The sequence below is a fragment of the Erythrolamprus reginae genome, chromosome 1 (assembly GCF_031021105.1).
Source record: "Erythrolamprus reginae isolate rEryReg1 chromosome 1, rEryReg1.hap1, whole genome shotgun sequence".
Classification (NCBI taxonomy): Eukaryota; Metazoa; Chordata; class Lepidosauria; order Squamata; family Dipsadidae; genus Erythrolamprus; species Erythrolamprus reginae.
In genome coordinates this window covers 334884044-334904715 of record NC_091950.1, presented here as the reverse complement: position 1 = coordinate 334904715, position 20672 = coordinate 334884044, and the positions used below count along the sequence as shown (strand labels likewise).

The following is a 20672-nucleotide window of genomic DNA, read 5'->3' as shown; positions in this document are numbered from 1 at the left end:
TATAAAAATGATTAAAAAGTCAACACAACTTAAAAGCAAACAAGTTTGCAAACCACTGCTTTACTGCCTTCTTCTGGTGGAAGGAATATTGGGGTTTTTTTAAAACCCAGAAATGCTTGTTGTGTTTTCACATTAGTGGCTACGTTTATTGGCATTGTAAATTTCCCAGTCAAGTTCAAAGGAATGGGCTTCCTTTTTTGCTTTATTCAACTAGATTTTCTTGGTTTGGCCAGCAAAGCAAATAAACTACCCCCCCCACTGAGTTAGGGGCGGGCCAGCCAGCCAGTTGCATTACAGCTTTGGAGAACCAAACCTAAAAAATGAGTCATGGGGAACGACTCAAGCGAATGAGATTCAACTAGTTATGGATAGATTTGTATAATATGTAGCCATATACAGTAGTACCTCTACTTACGAACTTAATTCGTTCCTGACCAGGTTCTTAAATAGAAAAGTTTGTAAGAAAAAGAATTTTTTCCCATAGAAATCAATGTAAAAGCAAATAATGTGTAGAAACCACAGGGAGGGTGGAGGCCCTGATTCCTCCAAGGAGATTCCTAGAGAGGCCCCACAGAGGCTTCTCCCTGCATTTCCTGGCCGTTTCCTTCCAGGAGATTCCTAGAGAGGCCCCACATAAGCTTCTCCCCACCTTTTCCAGCCCTGTTGCCTCCCAGGAGATCCCTAGAGAGGCCCCACTGAGGCTTTAGAAGGCTCGAGGTTGTAAATGGAAAATGGCTCTTGAGAAGAGGCAAAAAAATCTTGAACACCTGGTTCTTATTTAGAAAAGTTCGTAAATAGAGCCATTCTTAGGTAGAGGTACCACTGTATATGTATAGATTTTACTAGTAGTATATGACAATCAAAGTTCCTTTTCATTCCGCTACAACGGAGCTTTTGAGGGTTCAAGCAGGTGGAGGAGCGGCCGCCTCAGAGGTCCTCCGCCCCGGAGCCACGCGGGTCCCGACACCCGCGCAAGAGAAACAGGGAAAAGAAAGACAGGAAAGCCCCTAAACGCGCGTGGCCACCTCTCGGGTCCCGCCTCTCTAACTGAACCTCCGGGGGTGGTTGGGGAACGCGCGCGCGCGCTCGCTCCTCCCCACCGGCCCTTCGCTCCTTCTGAACTGACTGGAAGTGGCGTACGTGCAGAGCCGAGCCGGAGAGTGGCGGCGCAAGCCCCGCCCCCTTGCAAGGCCTGGGCAACGGTGAAAAGGGAGGAGGAGGAGATAGGACGAGTCGGTGGGCGGTTGGGAAGACGAGCTCGCGCCGGCAGCGGACGCGTCTCTCTCGCTTCTCCCGCTGCCTGAGTAGGAAAAAAAAAGAAGAGCCGCGGAGTTGTGGAGAGAGAACGCCTCTCGCCCCCATCTGCCATAGAGGCTGCTATGAGGCTTAGGTAAGGGAGGGCGCTTCTTGAAGCGGCAGGCGAGGAGGCGGCGGAGTTCGGTGGCGGTCCTCCGCCCATCCAGGAGGAGAGAGAAGGAGGCGGACGAAAGCAGCAGCGGCGGAGCCCGCGGCACAGCTCTGACGGGGCCAGAGCGGGCGGCCATGATGAAGTGAGCCGCTCGCCGCCTTCCCGAGGCCGCGGAAGGAGAAGAAGAAGAAAAAAACCAGGGGCGACCAAAGGAGGGGGACGCGACAACATGGCCAATGACAGTGGTGGGAGTGGCAGCGGCGGCGGGGGGGCCGGCCAAGGCGGGGGATGCGACGGCGGCGGCAGCAGTGGCGGCAGCAGCAGCAGCAGCGCCAGCCAAGAGCGGGACCGGCAGTACTGCGAGCTGTGCGGGAAGATGGAGAACCTGCTGCGTTGCGGCCGCTGCCGCAGCTCTTTCTACTGTAGCAAAGAGCATCAGCGGCAGGACTGGAAGAAGCACAAGCTCTTCTGTCGGGGAAGCGACGGCGGTGGCTCCCCAGCAGCGGAAGGGGGCGCTGCTGAGTCTCGAAAGTCCGCTGGCGGCGAGCAGCCCTTCCACCAGAGCGCTCGCCACGGCCGACCGCATGCTGCTGCAGGACGGGACGGCGAGGAGAGGGCGGCGGCGCCTTCCAAAAAAGCAACAGCGCTCCCCGCCAAGCCGCAGTGGGACACCAACTCGGAGGAGAGCGTGGTGGTCACGAACAACCACGTTGCCAAAGTGGCGCCAGGAGCCCGAGCGCAGGAAGAGGAGGAGAAGGAAGCAGCGGTGGCCGCGGCAGGTCCGGCCGTGGAGGCGGGGCACTTCTACCGGGATAAATCCAACTTGACGGTCGAAACGGCCCTGCGGCCCAATGGGCAGATGAAATCGCTGGTACCTCAGCGCCTGGCTTTGGAGTACATCGTGCCCTGCATGAACAAGCATGGCATCTGCGTGGTGGACGACTTTCTGGGCAAAGAGCTGGGCGGGCAGATCGAGCAGGAGGTCCGGGCTTTGCACCACACCGGACGCTTCACCGACGGGCAGCTGGTCAGTCAGAAGAGCGACTCCTCCAGGGACATCCGCGGCGATAAAATCACCTGGGTGGAAGGCAAAGAGCCTGGCTGCAAAACCATCGGAAAGCTCATGAACAGTATGGACGATCTTATACGCCACTGCAATGGCAAACTGGGTAACTACAAAATCAACGGCAGGACGAAAGTGAGTGGCGCCCTCCTCTTCTTGCCATCCTCGCAAAGTTGGCTCTTCTAGGACCTGTGGACTTCAGCTCCCAGAATTCCTGAGCTAGCGTGAGTGGCACCAGGGAGTTGAAGTCCACAAGTCATAGAAGAGCCAACTTCGCCTATCCCTGCTGTAGTGTTACTTAAGTAGTTGTCGGCAGTGAGGCCTTCTAGCTGTAGATTTAAGCTGCCCCTTTTTAAATGTTCCCTAAGCACTTTTATTTTTAGGGCAGTTTAATAGATTAATTGAAGGCCTCAAATTGTGGGTAAGGGTCAGAGAAAGATTGCCAGACAGCTTCTGTATCCCTGAGGGTTTCTTAATTTATGTATGCTTGGGGTTACATCCCAGTAGAATTTACATGCTTCAGATTGAATAATTGCTTATTAAATAAGCACTTGCTTAAACCACCCAAAACATAATGTAATATTTTGCTCCATATTCAATGATAGTACAGTAATACTATTTTAAGGTTCCTGGAGGCGAAATGAAGACAAAACATTGAAAAAAACCAAGTTATTCTCTATAATCAATGTCACATTCATATATTTTCATATAATGTGATGACACAGTGGTGTTAGAGAGTTGTGTTGGGTGATTGAAATGAGACGCTGGTAAAGTGAGGCTCAGCTTTGTAGTTGAGCAAATGTGTGGAAGAGAAACAGTAAAATAGAGCACAGTTGTGTCAATATGTGTGCTGTTTATCTTCTCTTATTTTATTCATATACTGATAATAATATATAGGTATTAAATGTTGAATTAGCTAGAACTAATCATGGTGTAATCCTGGGGTATTTGAATTTACTGCTTGGCATCCAATCCAGTCTTTATTATTTTGTAATGCTAAATGCACATCTGGTTACATATAGCATAAGACTTAATGCCAATATTGCATAATTATGCTTACTGAGATTTAATGATTATTTCTTCTAATAAGCTGAAAATGCATTCTTGGGTATTATGGTAGGCATAAAATTAGTTTAAAATTTTCTTTATTTAGGAAATAATACATTATTGAACTTAACATTGATAAATAGGACCAAAGTTTCATAGGGTTGCAACATTACATAGCAGTGTATTATGATTAGAAAGTACTCTAAATCTTTATTGTGGTTTTGTTGCTCTGCACATGATACAGGTAAACAAATGTAGATGAGCTCTTTTTAATCATAAATGTTTCATTAGGCTAGTTGAAGATGAAGAAATTGCCTGGGATTACAGTATATGCTCTCTTCTCAGTCTTTAACCAAGAGGATAAAGCAAATTTTGATATAAATACTTGAACATTTGTTGGAAAGAACTGAAGGAGGAAAAATTAACAGGTTTAAAATGTGGAAGTATCCACTTGTTAGAAAAAGTGTTGGGCAATGTTTATAATTATAAAGTGCTAGAATTAATATGCTGCTTAAGTCCAATCTGTTAGAATTTTATTTTGCTAACTATCAGTTAAAATATAACTGATTGGGTAGCATTATTTAAAATGTTTCATAGGTCAGTGTAGTTTTAGAGATAAGGTTTCTGTACCCATTTTTCTATAAATCTTTGTGCTGGGAAAGAATAGGGAATCAGGTCTGTTTTTATTTTTGCTCAACTAAGAGTATACTTTTGAAGCATGCAGTTAATAGAAAGAGTCAGAAGAGTCATCCACACTGCTCTGTGTCCCACATATATCAAGAGGAAATGCTCATTGTGGTTTATAAAATGAGACAAAATGATACAATTTTTGAATGAGGAATTCTTTCTTAAATCTGTTTCAATTAAACAAATATTTGCTAGCTTTTGAACCTTATGGGAACAGTGCATTTGATAGTGCTAACAAAAAGATTATGTGAAAGCCCCTCTATATTTTTATGGGCAATTGAAGAAACAAAATAATTTAGGGCTTTCAGGGAATATTTTTCTGAAAAATGAATGGGTATATTATAGCCATATAGCAGTTTAGACTTGAAGACACAAACCCATATCTTCTTCCATAATTATACAGCAGTTTCAGAAGGCAAGCCTCCTGAACACAACTCCAAGGAGACGTAAGGTTGCTTTATGTCCTCAAATCAAAATATGTGCAATATACATAAAATTTGTATGCCGGAGAGGGTGGCATACAAATCTAATAAATTATTATTATTATTTAAAAACATTATGGAAGAAAGCAGATTGAACTGTGAAGTCAAAGTAAAATGAAATGTAAAAGTTACAGATTTTGTAACTATAGTACTTGAGAAAAATGCATTTCTCTAGATTTTTCTACCTATGAGCTGATTTGACACATGATATGACCAATTTTTTATTCACAGGAAATAGTTAAACTTCTTAGTGAACACTGGTGAGCAGGAGTAGCTCAGATTACTACTCAAACTGTATTTGTTAAAATTTCCCTTCAGTGCTTTAACACTTATTTTTGTTTTCCTCATTCCATTTTTAGATTCTCGTAATATTATATATAAAATTCAATTTTCTTTATAGTATTTTTCTTATATTCAACTCTTGTAAAACTTAAATGCTTTATTTCATAACATGCTACCTCTACATGTAGTACAGTGACTTCAATGTGTCAGATTAGCTATTTCTGCTTTCAAAACTCTTCTGTCCCCCCCCCTCCCTGATTACAGGTGGTGCTCAATATGCAATCTTTTGTTTAGTGACTGTTTGGAGTTACGACAACACTGACTTAGGACCATTATTCACATTTACAACCATTTCAGCATCCCCATAGTCAGATTAACAAAATTTGGATGGTTGGTAACTGGCTCATATTGATGACGGTTGCAGTATCCTGGTTTTGTGACCTCCTAACAAGCAAAAGCAATGGGGAGGCCAGATTCACTTAACAACCATGTTACTTAACAACTGTAGTAAGAAAAATCGTAAAAAGGGGAGAAACTCACTTAATAACTGCATTGCTTAGCAACATAAATTTGGACTTAATTGTCAGAGGTTGAGGACTACCTGAATTTCTTAAATGAACTTGTTTTATCTAGCTTTGTTACTTTTCAATTTCATTTTTTAAAAATTTCATTCTGTACTGCAACTTTAATATATTTAATATAACCTGTTTATGAAGGGACCATGATAATATTTGTGAGCTGAATAGAATTTAGCACAGTTTTAGAAAATGACATGTGGGGGGGAGAAGAACAGAAAGTGTAACAGAACAAAGCAGCAATAGCTTGCTTTCTGAAGCTAAGACGACCTCATTGGCCAGAAAACTGAAATGGTTACATAGCATCTCACTTAATCATCATTTCATAAGTGAAAGACTTCTTGCATATATTTCAACAGTTATATAACGCCAATCAATTTTGCTGGTGTGGATAAAAAGCAACAAAATGGAATAAAAACAACTTTATAGAAAGTTTTATGGTAAATGTTTACTGACCTTTAAAATAAGTGAGCTAATAGGACAAAGTGTGATCTAATGCCAAATTTACCAACACATTTATGACACTAAAATCAGAACAGCAAAATTTATTCAAATTGAACTATTTAATGTTTTGAGTTATCTTACAGGATTAAACTAGGATAGAGAGGGATACTAGATGAGTGGCCAACTCTCAAAAGTGACATGCAAGCCTGCCCATTTAAGCAACATTCATTTTTCATTATACAAAATAGTTTCATTTCAAATAAGCCAAATTCATTTTGAGTGTACTAAGGGCAGTAATATTCTAAGAATGAAATATGTGTGATAGTGCAATACATATGATTTTGCAAATGTTTTCTACAAAGAAAACTAAGACAAAGGTTTCTAAATAATGCTTTACAATTAAAGGTTTTTATATGACCATTTTAACTATTGTGGAGTTTTTAAATAGTTGTTCACCTCAAAACAAAGATTTTATTAAAGTTACGCATATGCGACTTACTCAAAAGTATATGATGACAACTTATGGTTATTAATACATCAATAGGCAATTCTAATTCTCTTTAAAAAAAACCCGTAGGCTCATAAAATTTCATACCAAATATTAGCTTGTAGCCATTACTCACTTTTACTTTCTAAAACCAGACCACATAGGCATTGATAAAAATAAAATTGATGTTATAAGGATATTGGTTTGAAACTGATCAGCTTCCCATTTTTTATTATTAAAAGAATTATACATATATTTATCAAGGAACCTAAGAAATGCTAAGATGGTATCTGTAAAGACTGGCTGTTCACCGTGGTTTCATTTTATTAGGAGTAGAATAGAGTTAGAACGTTCCAGGTTCTTTTAAATGGTGTCATCTCTAGGATCCTAGAAGGGCCTCCTCTATGTAGCAGCATTGCCCTCTGGAATGATGCTTCTCTTGAGATTTGAATGGCTCTGAATACCATGTTCTTTACATAATGGCAAAAGAGATTGTAGACCTTCTTTTGTCTTTTTTAAAATTCCCATCTGAGTTTGTTACTTATGCAATCTTTTTTCCTTTTTGGTGGTTTTTTGTTTTATTACATTTTTTTTACAATTGCCAAACCATCCAGTATAACTGGGAATCTAGTGGCATATAAATTTAATAAAGTATTATGGTTGGTTGTACTGTAAACCAGCTGTTTAGACTGCATTTGGTATTTTAATCCACCTATTGATTTATTCTCAAGGACAGGTGTTAAATGTATCGAATGGTGTTAAAGGTATCAGCATCATAGGATGTAAGCTTTTGCAAAGAAAACTACTTTTTGTAATTGGCTGGTGGTCATTTTGTCTATGCTGTTGGGGTTCAAACTGTGCTTCAGGTGTTTTGGGATTACATCTAAGGCACTTGTTACTATCATTGTTTTCTTTTGCCATAATCACCGTACTTTTGTTGGCAGGTCTTTGCATATTGTGATTTTCTCCACTTCTTTCTCTTATGTTCTGCTATCTCTGGACACCACAAAATCCACTATCCAGATTTTTTTGTCCTTCTTATCAACAATTGTTACGTCTGGAGCGTTATGTGGCAAGTACTTATCTGTTTTAATTCTGAAATCCAAGAACACTTTAGCTTCTTCATTGTCTACTTGTCTATTTTGTGGACTTACTAGTTCTTGTTTGCTGGCAAATGGTATTTCTTGCAGATCTTCCAAGGCACCATTGTTGCTACTGTTGTTTGTAGTCTTCTTGCAGCAGTTAAATAGGTGTCTTGTTTCTTTAGCTTCTTCTTTGTTCCTTGTTGAAGTCTTCTCAGTTCTGACTTTCTATGCATTTGTTCTTAAGGCTTGGTCTTGTACAGCCAAAATTAGCCTGTCTCTTTCTTCAGCTTTCTTGCTTTTAGTCATTGCCAAGTTTTGTTATTTGCTTTGCTTGCTTTTTAAAAAATATACTGGCCATGTAATATTTTGCTTTGTCTCTCTTCTATTCTTCATTTAGTCTGTTCTTACAGACCAGTTTGGTCTCTGCAGCACCCAATAACTTTTCATGGTATACTAGTTTGGATTCATCTTCTTCGTTGTTCTTATTAAAATGTTCCAGAAGATGAAGTCAATAAAATATTTCAGCATTTCTAGCTCTATCTCAAACTAGGAAGAATACATTAATGCATCTTAAAGTTTATAACTTTTTATTATTAAATAATAAATTTGAAATTTATTATTTCATTGTTGTTGTTTCTGTTTTTTTAAAGTTATATATTCTTTTTGTGCAAAATAATGTAAAAAACTGCAAAGATTGCCTGAGCTTATTTAATAGAAAATTAGTTATTTTCCAGGTTGGCTTTTTCTTGACTTAGGAATTGACACTTTCATAGGAAAAGGATCATTTTCTCACTTGCAGTGTTAATTTCTCATTTGATATGTCTTTAAAAAAACACAACTTATTAGGATATATTGGACTCATTTTGTGACATACCAATTTTTACTCTAGGTATTTTAGTTTTCCTTTCTCTCTTCTGTTTTTTTTTCTGTAGAAAATTTGAGCTAGTCCAAGAAGAATTGCTAATACTATATGTTTGTTAAAAGTATTGTAACTTTGTGGGTTCCAATGTAGCTTCTGAACTAGACTGTGTTTGGGAATTTGTATTGTATTTGATGAAGCCCATCTGCTAATAGGGGAACACAGCAGGGAAAATAATTTCCATCAATTCTAGTGTGCGCTGCTTGGAGAGTCCAAGAATGGGAGATTAACTTAATGTTGTTGCTAAGGGACTGAGTTAAAAGTAAATGTGATCACACCTCTTCCACCAGCTCTGATCTGCTTCAGTTCTTTTTTACTTAGTCAAGATAAGGGGCGCATAAATTTTTTCTCCTCAGTTCCTTAACACAATAAAAGTGCTTTCACTCTCAGTTTGCCTGTCAGCTGGGTCAGATACGAGCAGCCGTAGGAGTCCCTGACCTGAAGGTTATACTCCGCTGTTAATTACGATCAGCTATGAGGCACTGGGAGCAGCTTGCTTCCTGGCTGTCTTCATTGCTGAGGCTGACAAGCGAAAATGTGAGTGCTGTATTGGAGATTCTGCCCTCTTTGGGCTATATTTCAGCATTGTTGAAGCCAGCCACAGTCCCTGCCCTCAGGTGTTACTGTTTATTCGCTCAGCTGTTCCTGATGAGGGGGAAAGCCCCTGGCTGTAATTTGTCTAGCAAAGCCACAGAGAGAGATTGGCTCGTTTGCGGAGGCCATTTTGCCTGCCAAAGTTTCGCGCCAGAACAAACCGCCAATGTTTGCAGTTACAGCTTCTAAACATTTGTTGGTTGGCTGAGTGAGGGGAGGAGTCCTCACTATTGCAGTTGCACCACCACCTTCCTCCACTTGGGAGCTACCATCCACTCTACAACAAGCCAGGTCTTCCTGTCGCCTGACAGACGAGCCAGCATCATCCCTCTTGTACACCAGGTCCTTCAATATCGGAGAGTTCTGTTGGGTATTCTTTCCCAGTTATTGGGAAACTGATTTCATGCATCGGCTTGGTACCATGGGCGATGCTTCATGTTCATACCATACAGTGGTGTCTTTTGGTGCACCAGCGAATGCAAACTAACCACTCCACGTCCAGAATAATGATGCTTTCAGCAGTCCATCAATCATTGTGTTGATGGACATCCAAGGCTCTACAGAAGGGCACTTTGTTTACGGACCCACCAGGATAACCATCACAATGGACACAAGTCTGTACGGGTGGCGAGCCCATGTATTGAATCAAGTGAAATCATCGTTAGTCCCAATTGGACTTGACCAAGGTCAACATCAATCTCCTAGAGCTTCAGGCTGTATTTCTGGTACTACAACATTTCCAACTCTTAGTACAGAATTCCTATGTATTAGTCTCGATGAACAATGTGGCCACTCAGACCCATATTCATCATCAAGGAGGCACCAGGTCCCATCATCTCATGAAGGAGGTATGGGGAGGGAAAGATGCTCCACACGGCAAGCCCAATAGAAGAAAAGGCTTTCCTCCTAGATCCCATTTGAAGATATTCCCTATCTGGGTAGTTCTGTACCCCTTCGGTCAAACCTATGGGACAGGTAGATGTAACTGGAGAGAAGTGATCTGTCAAATAACCAAGCGCTATGTTAATGATAAGTATCAATAAAATCATTACCTATTGTGAATATCAAGACATTGTTTATATACTGCCCCGAGTCCCCGAAGAGGGGCGGCTTATAAATCCAATCAATCAATAAAATTGTGCCTGATGAACCAGTTGAACACGCTATTTACTGTATTCCCAAGCAGAGGCAAAGTTAGATTTGTTGATAACAATTAGAAAGTCAAGCATTTAAAGAAAAGACATTCTGTATCTCACCAAATCCAGAATTTTGCTATATTATATATTTCCAAGGCTTAAATCCTGAGTCCTCTCCTCTTGCCCTTTCTAAGCAGTGACAGTTTTGCTGTTCATTTACTGATGCTAAAGATTTGTAAAGCAACTTTCTTGATCAGGAGTCTCCAAACTCGGTCACTTTAAGACTTGTGGACTTCAACTCCCAGAATTCCCCAGTCAGTTTTGCTGGCTTGGGAATTCTTAAAGTGGCCAAGTTTCGAGATCCCTGCTCTTGATGTGAAAATCAAATCCCACTTCTGCTCTTAACACATACTATGGGAGAAAAATCTATAAGAAGCCATATACTTTTTAAAAAAATTCTATATAAAATGCAGCGAAATTCATTTTTCCTATTCTTAGGACTCCTGTAGATCTGTTGTTGCAGAAATGGCTAATTTATACTATTATGTAAAAGTTAAAAGTTCACAGTTGATCTTACTTCTTGTTCTATTGCACCAAAGGCAGACGGAAGTCAATGCCTTCTCTTTCTTTTTCCCTTTTTCTCTATACTTTTCTCTTTTTCATCACCTATTTTTCCTATTATTTGCTTTTGTATTTTTCTATTTTATATTATAAACAAATACAATGGCAAGGATGGGAAAAAAGATAACTATATATATTTTTTAAAGGACTCATCTCTACTTTCAGGACTTGGAGTGATTGTTTGATTTCCCGTCTTTATTGAAAGGGGTTTGCAAAGCTGAACCAGACACACAGAGGCGTGTTCAATAATATTCAAGAGCAAGACCCTGAAATAAAAAAACCTGGGTTTATTTATCATCAAGCAACAAGGGACTATAGACATGTAAAAACATGATTGGCTACAAAGAAGCCTGAAGCAAAAATAGACACATCATGCTGCAACTGTCAAGTGCGAAGCCAAAACTAACAAGAATGATGCATGCTTGCTTAATTGCTTACTAAATAATGACTACTATACTTAAAACTCTCAGGAACACTTAAATGCTTTCACAGTACGAATGTGCTAAAAGTTTCAAGCTTCGAACTTGATGTGGTCTATGCCCAAACCAATTATGCTTATTTTATATTATGTGATGCAATCCAGTATGTTTCATTTTATATATATGACCACACACACACATACACACAGAGAGAGACTACAGTTAAATTACATGACTTGTCAAATTGTGCATGTTCTTTGATCCAATTTTTTACCATGACTTGCCTGAAATAGTTTAATGTAGGAGTAGTAAAAATGACTTGCCTGAAAATAGTTTAATGTAGAAGTAGTAAAAAAAAATCTTAAGTTTTGTCTTTTCATTCATCTGTCGCCTTCAATTCTTTAATTTTTGATTTCTAGGGAAGTTCTCATCAAAAAAGGAATAATTATATAGCTATAAAAATTAAAACTATATATTTTGTAATTATTTTGCTTCTGGTATAAAAAAAATATTCCTTTATATTCAATTTCTTAATGCGTTAAGAGCTCTATGTAGTTTTCTTGATAACTATTCTTTTCTGGGATGTCTTTAGAGAGGAATCTAAAGGTACTTACAACAAAATAACTTATTATTGCAGATAAATGGAGAAAAGGGTCATCTTTAAAAGATTACAGTTATATTTCAGCTAACTATACTGAGGATAATGAGAGCTTGTTGTGAAGCATCCTAAAGAAGTGATGGTCGCGCACGCACATATGCCCACACCTAAAATGCCCTCCCTCTGCAGGCATGTGCCACAACCCAGGCTCTGCCCCCCCCCCCCCAATGCATGTGCACAACCCCCTCCCCCTTACACATATGCACAGGCTTCACTAAAGCCTCTGAACTACTGCTAGGCCCTTGGACAATTTTTTGCCATCCCCAGGGTTTAGGAGGCTTGCCTGAAGCCTGGAGAGAGTGAAAACAGCAAAAAAGAAGGCCCAAAATCAGCTGACTAGTGCATGCTGGAGCTGACATAAGGCAATGCCTACATGCCCTCAGATATGGCTCTGCATGCATGCCATAGGTTCGGCATCAGTGTCCTAAAGGGATAATTATGGCATAAGATTTTTATTTGATTGGCTTACTCTTTATTTTTTGGTTGTTTTAGAGTTACTGGTTTTACTGTTATGAGCTGCCCAGAGTTGCTTAATATGCTTCATACAACACACTGTATTTTTGGGATTTATACCAGTGTCCTAGCATTGTATAAAATAGGCAGTCTTATTTAGCTCTAGTGTATTGTATTTATTTTAACAGCATATTATCCAAATATAGCAGTTGTGCTTTGTTAATGTATTTTAAGGTGTAGAAGGTTGTGTGGATTCAAATGGTGTATAGAATTCCTTGCCATGTCTATTTTGAAAATTAGTTTTTAGTGTAGTATATAAAGTAATTTCCCAATTCTTTGTAGGAAAGTAATATCTGAATTCCTTCATGTGTCTGCTTTTAAGTGTTCTTTTGAAAAAAAAATTGTACTGTTTTGAAATGCCAGTGAACAGTCATTCTTGTTTGTTTGCGGGTAACTACATATAAATGTATTAACAACTAGCAAAAACACTAATCTTCTGTTTCTTACATTATTTTAATAATATGATAGAGTTTAAAACAGCAGACTAAAATTTAATGGAAAGGCCTCTGTATTCTCCTCCAGATTATAATATTCTTAATAGTAAAACAATGTGGATCATTCAGGTTTATTGACAGGAAAGATTTACGGGCAATCCTTGACTTACGACAGTTCATTTAGTGACTGTTCAAAGTCACAACCACCTTGAAAAAAGTGACTTATGATCATTTTTCACACTTAAGATTTGTTGCAGCATTGCCATGGTCATATGATTAAAATTCAGGTGCTTGGCAACTGACTCATAATTATGATGGTTGCAGTCTCCCAAGATTATGTGATCCCTTTTTGTGACCTTCCAATGAGCAAAGACAATAGGGAAGCCCAATTCACTTAACATGTGTGTGGACTAACTTAACAACTGCAGTGATTCTCTTAACAACTGTGGCAGGAAAGGTTGTAAAACTCAGTTAACAAGTGTTTCACTTAGCAACAGAAACTCTGAGCTTAATTGTAGTTGTAAGTTGAGGACTACCTGTATGCCATTTGTTTGGGGAGATAAGGAAACCTGACGCAAGAGAAAACTGTAGAGGAAAAAGCAAAAAAAGTAATTTTGGAATTAATTTGGAAATTATTGAATATAGATATATTGCTTGCTTGCTTGCTTATTCATTCATTCATTCATTCATTCAGTTTATATAGCTTCCCATCTCAATGAATGACTCTGAGAAGTGAGCAATAAAACAACAATTACAAAAATTAAAACACATGGCAGCCAAGAAAGCCATCATGACAATTAAGAGATGAGACCCTTCATATCTCTAGGCCCAGAAAATGATATTGCAGGATAATTTTAGGGTTTTTTTCCTGTTTAAATCTTGAAATATAAGTTGGTAAACTCTATTGAGCATTGACCTATGAGGTTAACTTTTTTAAAAAAATTCTCCATGTTACTGCTGGCACAATAATTATATCAGATTAAAGCTTACAAATTGTCAATGTGTATAAGGCTATAATTACCCTAACGTTTTAGACAACCGTCTAAATGAATATGTTTTTTAAAAATAGTTTAAGGGATGTTACACATATTCACTTACACATTTATTAAATATTTTGCTGAAATTTATAAATCCATGTCTTGAGATAGAGAAGAAGTCCCTTTATCTTCATGTTTTATTCTTTCTTGATAATTGCAGGCAATGGTAGCTTGTTACCCAGGCAATGGAACAGGATATGTGCGACATGTGGATAATCCAAATGGAGATGGAAGATGTGTTACATGTATATATTACCTTAATAAAGACTGGGATGCCAAGGTACTTTCTATTTTTGGAGAAGGTTTTACAGTATATATATATTAAGAAATGGCATTCTTGTTATATTATTTGTAATAAGTGGTTGAGTGTTATGCTAAATTGTTTTAAATAAGTTTAAAAATAGTTAAGCTGGTTTTTCCATACATTTTTAACTAGCTCCCTTGAATATCTGGCAAACTCATTCTTAAGATTGCAACCAAGCCAGAGTCTCTAAGGCAAATATATTCTGTCTAAGATCTAAAATATTATCTGGTCCTGCTTTTGGAAAATATATTGAAAATTCTATTATGTAAACTCAGACCTTTAACCTGAAGTAATTCTACAATCCTGAGTTTATGCTTTTATCAACAGCATGATTTGAGGTTGTTGGTAAAGTGATTCAAATGAAAATGTAGTAAGCTTATAAGAAAGTACCAAATGTGTTCTACCTTTAATTGTGGTGCTATATGTTGAAAAGGAAAAGGAAGGAGGAGGAAGAATTATCTTTAGGAAAGTTTATGGAAAGACAGCCAGAACCTAATTTGTATCATACAAGGATGGCCATTTGTAACTGTAATTTTCTGTTACTTTTGCTTCATCCTGAAGAATTTGGGAATATTAGCAAGCCTGGCCATTATTGCTGTTATCTATCATACCAGATAATAATATCATACAATAACTGATAAATATATGTAAATTCCTGTTGGATTTTTTTCAAGATAAGTGGAGGTATTCTTCGAATATTCCCAGAAGGCAAAGCCCAATTTGCTGATATTGAACCTAAATTTGATAGATTGTTGTTCTTCTGGTCTGATCGCCGCAACCCTCATGAAGTGCAGCCTGCATTTGCTACAAGGTGAGATGAATGAATCATATATATAGATTTGGAAGAAGCCTGTCAGGGTGTGAAATGTTAAACACTTGCTGTTTTAGCTTTCAAAAATACATTAATTGTTTTCTAGAAAGTTACAGATGAACCAGGGGTCGGTTCTAACTTGCCTTTCTGCCAGTTCGCTTCAGCCTGCGCTGTGTAGCCACACACACATTGGCAAAAAAATATTTTTTTAAAAAAAAGCCAAAGCAAGATGGTGGTGCATGTACAGTGCTGAAAACCTGGCTCCTGTGCATGCGCAGAAGAAAATATTCAGCAAAAAATCCCCCACTCCAAATATTTTTTTTCAAAATAAAATCCAAAAAAAGATGGCGGCGTCCACAGACCAGAACCGACAGAACCGGTTCCATGATGTCAACAGAAGTTTGCTACCGGTCCAATAGAACCAGTGTGAACTGGGAGGAACCCACCTGAGATGAACAAAACACTCTTAAATTGCTTATTGCAATTTGTGGGTCTATCCTGCAGCTACTATTTGTGTGCCATCAAAGTCAAAGTCTATCAGTTTAAGTACTATAGAATATATAATAAATAAAAAGGTTAGAATTTTGGACTAATTTTGCAACAATGAAATTTAATGGATCTTGTTTTACTGGAATTGTGTCTAGTGAATGAAAGTCTAGTGATTCTGTCAATTGATTGTAAGAAATAAAGAAATTAACTTTGACTGGATTATTTTATGTTGTTCTTGGGCTGTGCCTGTCTGTATCTTCTTTCAGCGATTGCAAAAGTAAATAAATCTATTGTGGTATTATTTATCTAAAGGCTAAAATAGCCTCCTACTATCTTGGTGCTCTCCAGATGTATAAATTTCAGTTTCCACTCATCAGTAGCCATACTGGCTGAGGAATATTGGAGGTTGAAATTCATATATCAGGGAATATTGTACTTTCAGAAATGATATTTAGATAATTTAGAGATAGTAACTTTTCCAGGAAGATCAAGACATCACAATTTTAACTAATGTAAAAAGTAAACTCTTTCAATTATAAATTGAAAAATTAAGCAATCATTATGTGAGGTAAGTGAGAAATATCAAATGTTTTCTTAAGAATTAATAGACTGGTATAATTATTTTACAAAGAACATTAATTAGCAAAGATACAGCATACTTCATTTTTTAAATTTTCATATTGATAAATGAATTTCCATAAATTACAGAGGTCTCAGTTCTAGAGAAATTAAGATAGTAAATATCTTGAGCTTCACTTTAAATAATATCTAGTTCCCTAATAATTTATATAAATTACAAAAGATCATGATATTCATAGGCATCACATAAGGGGAGAATTAGTTCTATAAAATTGACAAATTGTGTTGGAATTGTAAATTTCAAGTGTGATAGAAATAATCTTATATCATTACTACTTTACCTATTTTATTCCTTTAAAGGTACGCAATAACAGTGTGGTATTTTGATGCAGATGAGAGAGCCCGTGCAAAAGTAAAATACTTAACAGGTAAGTAAGTTGCCATATTTTCTTACTGAGTGTTTTACAAATTTCTTACTTGAATTTGGTCCAGTAGGACTATCCTAATTAATTTTTATAAAGATTGTGTTTAATCAAAATTAAATCTAGAGCATAGAAATTGAGCTACTATCTCTGTATTAAAATGTTAAGCAATATTAATTAATTAATTAATTTATTTATTTAAATAAATATTTATTTAATTTTTATGTTGCCCTTCTCCTTAGACTCAGGGTGGCTTACAACATGTTAGCAATAGCACTTTTTTAACAGAGCTAGGCTATTGCCCCTACAATCCGGGTCCTCATTTTACCCACCTCGGAAGGATGGAAGGCTGAGTCAACCTTGAGCCGGTGATGAGATTTGAACCGCTGACCTGGTACAGCACTCTACCTGCTGTGCCACCCCGGCTCATACTCTATCCACTCTAGGGGTATAGTTTACTAAAATGGATTACTTTGGCAAAAATAGAATTATATATCTTGAAAAGCATCTGGACATTTTGCTTATTTATTTATTTATTTATTTATTTAGTTAAACAAAATTTACAAATTTGAAAATTAAAAAACAAAATGTGACAGGGACAACAGGCATGTCATGGGACCTCTTAAGTATGGAGTAAGGTCCACAGAAGTTAAGTTAGAATTAATACTATAACACCCTTAACCTCAGCTGGTACAAAATGCAGTGGCACATGCAGTTATCTGTGTCCCCAGAACAGACACTACAACACTGTTTCACAAGCTTTATCAGTCTGTTTTCAGTTTCAATTCAAGATGCTGTTTTTCTTGCTTAAAAAGCCCTACATTGGCCATATTATTTGAGGGACCATTTCTCCCCAACTATATTTGCCTGTCCTATCAGTTCCAGCCGAAAAGGGAGGTCCTGTCAGGGAACTATGGAGGCAGATTTCTGTGCTGTGTCACCCACTTCAAGGACTAATTGTGGACTTAGTTATATTTCTGGGGCCTACAAAGGCACTTTTTTGTGAGATGTGGCCATATAAATTAGATCAGGTGTCCCCAAACTTGGCAATTTTAAGACTTGTGGACTTCAAGTTTTAACCTATAAAGTTGCCAAGTTTGAAGACCTCTAATTTAGATGAATGCATAAAAATGAAATTAGATGTTACGTTAGTTATAACAAAATAGTTTTAAGATTCAAAAGCCAAGTACAAAGACGTGCCTTGATGCTGGGGGTTTTGTTTAAAATTTGTGCCTTAACTTTGTATATTTCAGTATGTCCTGTTAGTTCATAATTATTTTAATAGTCAATTAATATTTAACTTGGTTTCAAACAGGCATTAATTATGAAGTTCTAAAAATATGTATTTTGTTTTAAAGTTTAATAAAAGAAAAATTACAACTTATTTCAAATCAGTATCAGTACCACCTTTCCATATAATATCCTCCCTTTTTTTGCAGGTGAAAAAGGTGTGAGGGTTGAATTAAATAAACCTTCTGATTCAGATGGGAAAGAACATTTGTAAAGCCTTTGGTCTACAGTTCCCTCCTCTACATCCTGACTCTTTTCACCTCACCTTCATCAAACCTTGGTGATCTCTATTAACTTTTGAATGTGAATAATTAAAAAAAAAAGAAAATCAGCACCAAATCAAGATTTTGAATCGGTAAACAATGAGTTTCAATGTTGCATCAAATGGCTTTTTAACTGCTGAAGCATTGTACTCCATGATTGTGACTCCAGTCCTGTGACTGTTAATGTAAAGATAAGCATTGACAAGAAACAGTTTACACATGAAGTGCCCGACATTTGAGATTTTTCTATCATTCATCTTTTGACATTCAGTCATTCAGCTCAGTGCTGTTCATCTTCCTCTTTAAAAAAGTTATAAACATTGACTTTAAATAATTTTGTATAACTAGGTTTGGTGATTGAAATTGAACAAAACATTCTTCAAAGTAGCATTTCTCTATTTTTGTAAATCTTCTATTTTCCCCATTATTCTACCATATAAAACTTAATTTAAAAAATGAAAATGCCAGTAAATGTTTGTCTTTTTACCTAAAACCCAAAAAGGAGCACTTTAATCATCATCTGAGAACCCTTTTTTCCATATCTTATACTGATTTTGATTGATTGTATTGTGTTTTCTCTGAAACTTAAGCAACATGAAGCAGATGCCTGTCTTTCTGTCACTTACTTATGACTTTATTTACTGAATCTGGAAAGTAAACATTTTTTAACCTGTCTCATTTGGGTTTTCTAAGTAACTGGCTGGCCACTAAGTGAACTTGATACTATCTGTACTGTCATAGTGTTGAACACTATGGGTGTACTCCACTGGGAACTTTATCTGTGAACCCATTTGATAGAAATGCAATTCTTCAAAGAAAAGCTGGGCTCTTGTGCTACTTCTGCAGATGAATTAATAGATGAATTATGTCCACAAATATAATTCAATATCTAAACTGTAAGGGCTTTTCTAGGCTTTTAGATGAAGCAACACCCCTTCTACTACCTTTGATGGGAGATCTGTCTTAACTCATTTTAAAGCTTTCTCTCTTTTGTGTAAGTTAAAAGCAGAGATAGGTTTTTTTCTCAAAGCATTACAATCTCTCACCCTTTACTGTTTGCCCCTTGATCCTTTTACATAATGTCAGGTGTATATGAAATACATTAAGACTGAAGTGCATCACTGCAGGCTTAATATGTGAAGGATTTCATACTACAGAGAAATTTTTACAATGGTCTAATGTTTCTGGGGGGGGGGGGAGTGAGGAACAATAACATTCATGTACCAGCTATGTGAAATTTATTTTAGTTTTCTGCTGAAATGTGATTCCCTGAAGGGGGAAGCTTTTAAATTCTCCTAGCCTTACTGATAGCATCACCAATCCCTTTTTGCCTCACTTAATCAAAAATAAAGTAAGTGTGCAGAAATGTTTTTCTGTATACAACTTAATATCTGTATAGTTTATATTCTTACAAGTCCTTTTCTATGGAAAGCTCAGTAATTTTTATTAAAAAAAACTTACTATTCATGTAAAACATGAAAAACAAGGATTGTGCTTGATGATCATTGACAGAAGGGAGAAAATTCAACATAACGACATGCTGGGAAACATTAAATTAAAAAGTTTGGTTGTTTTCCCCCCCTTCTGTTCCCTTTTCCAAAAATTACTTACTAGTCAAAACTTGTAATGGTTTGACTTTTCTCTTCATCCTGGTAAATCAGAAGAAAACGCATCTTGCTCTTAAGTGCCTCTGGAAGCCTGGCCAAGGAGTGTTAATTCTTTACTGACTGGTCTGCAGTGCAATGCAGAGTTTAGGCCTAGTAAACCTAACTTTTAACTGCTTTTGTATTATGTTTAATGTGTTAAAATGCAAACCTAAGACTTTTTTGTCCCTTTATTCAAAGGTATCAATCAGCATCTTACATTTGCGCTTGCTGGGGAGATATACAATCTCTTGGATAGCTCAATTATTTACAAAAGTTACCAAACCGGGCCTCTGATGCCCATTTGAAAACGGTTCACTTCAGTTAAATTTTCAGCCTGGGGCATCACCAAACAGAAACCTGTTTCAGACTATTTTTAAACTGTCTTATGGCCTGTATTTCTGTTTAGTCCTGGTTAAAGATAAAGCTTCATGATGCTATTTTTATTTCTTGACATTAGCCAGCTGTAAAACAAGACTTTTATCTAGCAGGCAAAGAAATTCAGGATTCATTTGCAGATTTATTATAAAGTCATGTAACTTTTGAAAATCAGTGTTCCTTATTGAAAGAGCTCTGGAGTTGCTTGTAAAGCTAATCTAATTAAAAGATTATAAAAGTTCTTGAAACAATGTGGTTATTTTGCAATTATGTAACTCTTTTATAGCCTATTCCACAGCAACTAATTTGTAATCTGATAAACTGTGTGCACACACGTGCCTGTTTTTAGCAGGCAGTGACACTGTAACTGTAGTCAAAAGTCCTGTTAGCTTTATTTATAAACCCTGTTTTTAATTATCTAATCTAGCTGTGATTGTTTTTAAAAGTGAGGCTGCTGAGGGAAAATAAGCAGAGGGAGAAAAGTGCTGTGGCCTGTTAGTAAGTCAACACTATGATTATAAACATTTTATCTCTGCTACCTTAGTGCCTCCCTTGCTGTAAACACAATTCTTGATTGAGAGATGTAGATAGGTATTCTGAGT

General features: G+C 37.4%; 1 protein-coding gene across 2 annotated transcripts; it reads left to right on the top strand.

The window, feature by feature from the left end:
• Window positions 1-1109: 1109 nt before the first annotated feature.
• Window positions 1110-20318, top strand: EGLN1 (egl-9 family hypoxia inducible factor 1). 2 transcript variants are annotated; one of them, XR_011557459.1, is made up of 6 exons: window positions 1205-2606; window positions 14052-14171; window positions 14870-15006; window positions 16435-16502; window positions 17936-18141; window positions 19894-20318. XR_011557459.1 is itself a non-coding variant. In XM_070733961.1 (5 exons), the coding sequence occupies exons 1-5, from the start codon at window positions 1638-1640 to the stop codon at window positions 17998-18000; spliced, it is 1359 nt and encodes a 452-aa protein (XP_070590062.1). In that variant the 5' UTR covers window positions 1110-1637; the 3' UTR covers window positions 18001-20318. The 2 variants fall into 2 exon arrangements, 1 of the variants encoding a protein (XP_070590062.1); XM_070733961.1 differs by having other exon boundaries at window positions 1110-2606; window positions 17936-20318.
• Window positions 20319-20672: the final 354 nt, after the last annotated feature.

Excerpts from the sequence above, each read along its gene's own strand:
- EGLN1 (XM_070733961.1), top strand. The coding sequence starts at position 1,638 with ATGGCCAATGACAGTGGTGGGAGTGGCAGCGGCGGCGGGGGGGCCGGC. Across the intron at positions 14,172-14,869 it reads ATAAAGACTGGGATGCCAAG|ATAAGTGGAGGTATTCTTCG; the intron begins GTACTTTCTATT and ends ATTTTTTTCAAG. Across the intron at positions 16,503-17,935 it reads AAAAGTAAAATACTTAACAG|GTGAAAAAGGTGTGAGGGTT; the intron begins GTAAGTAAGTTG and ends CTTTTTTTGCAG.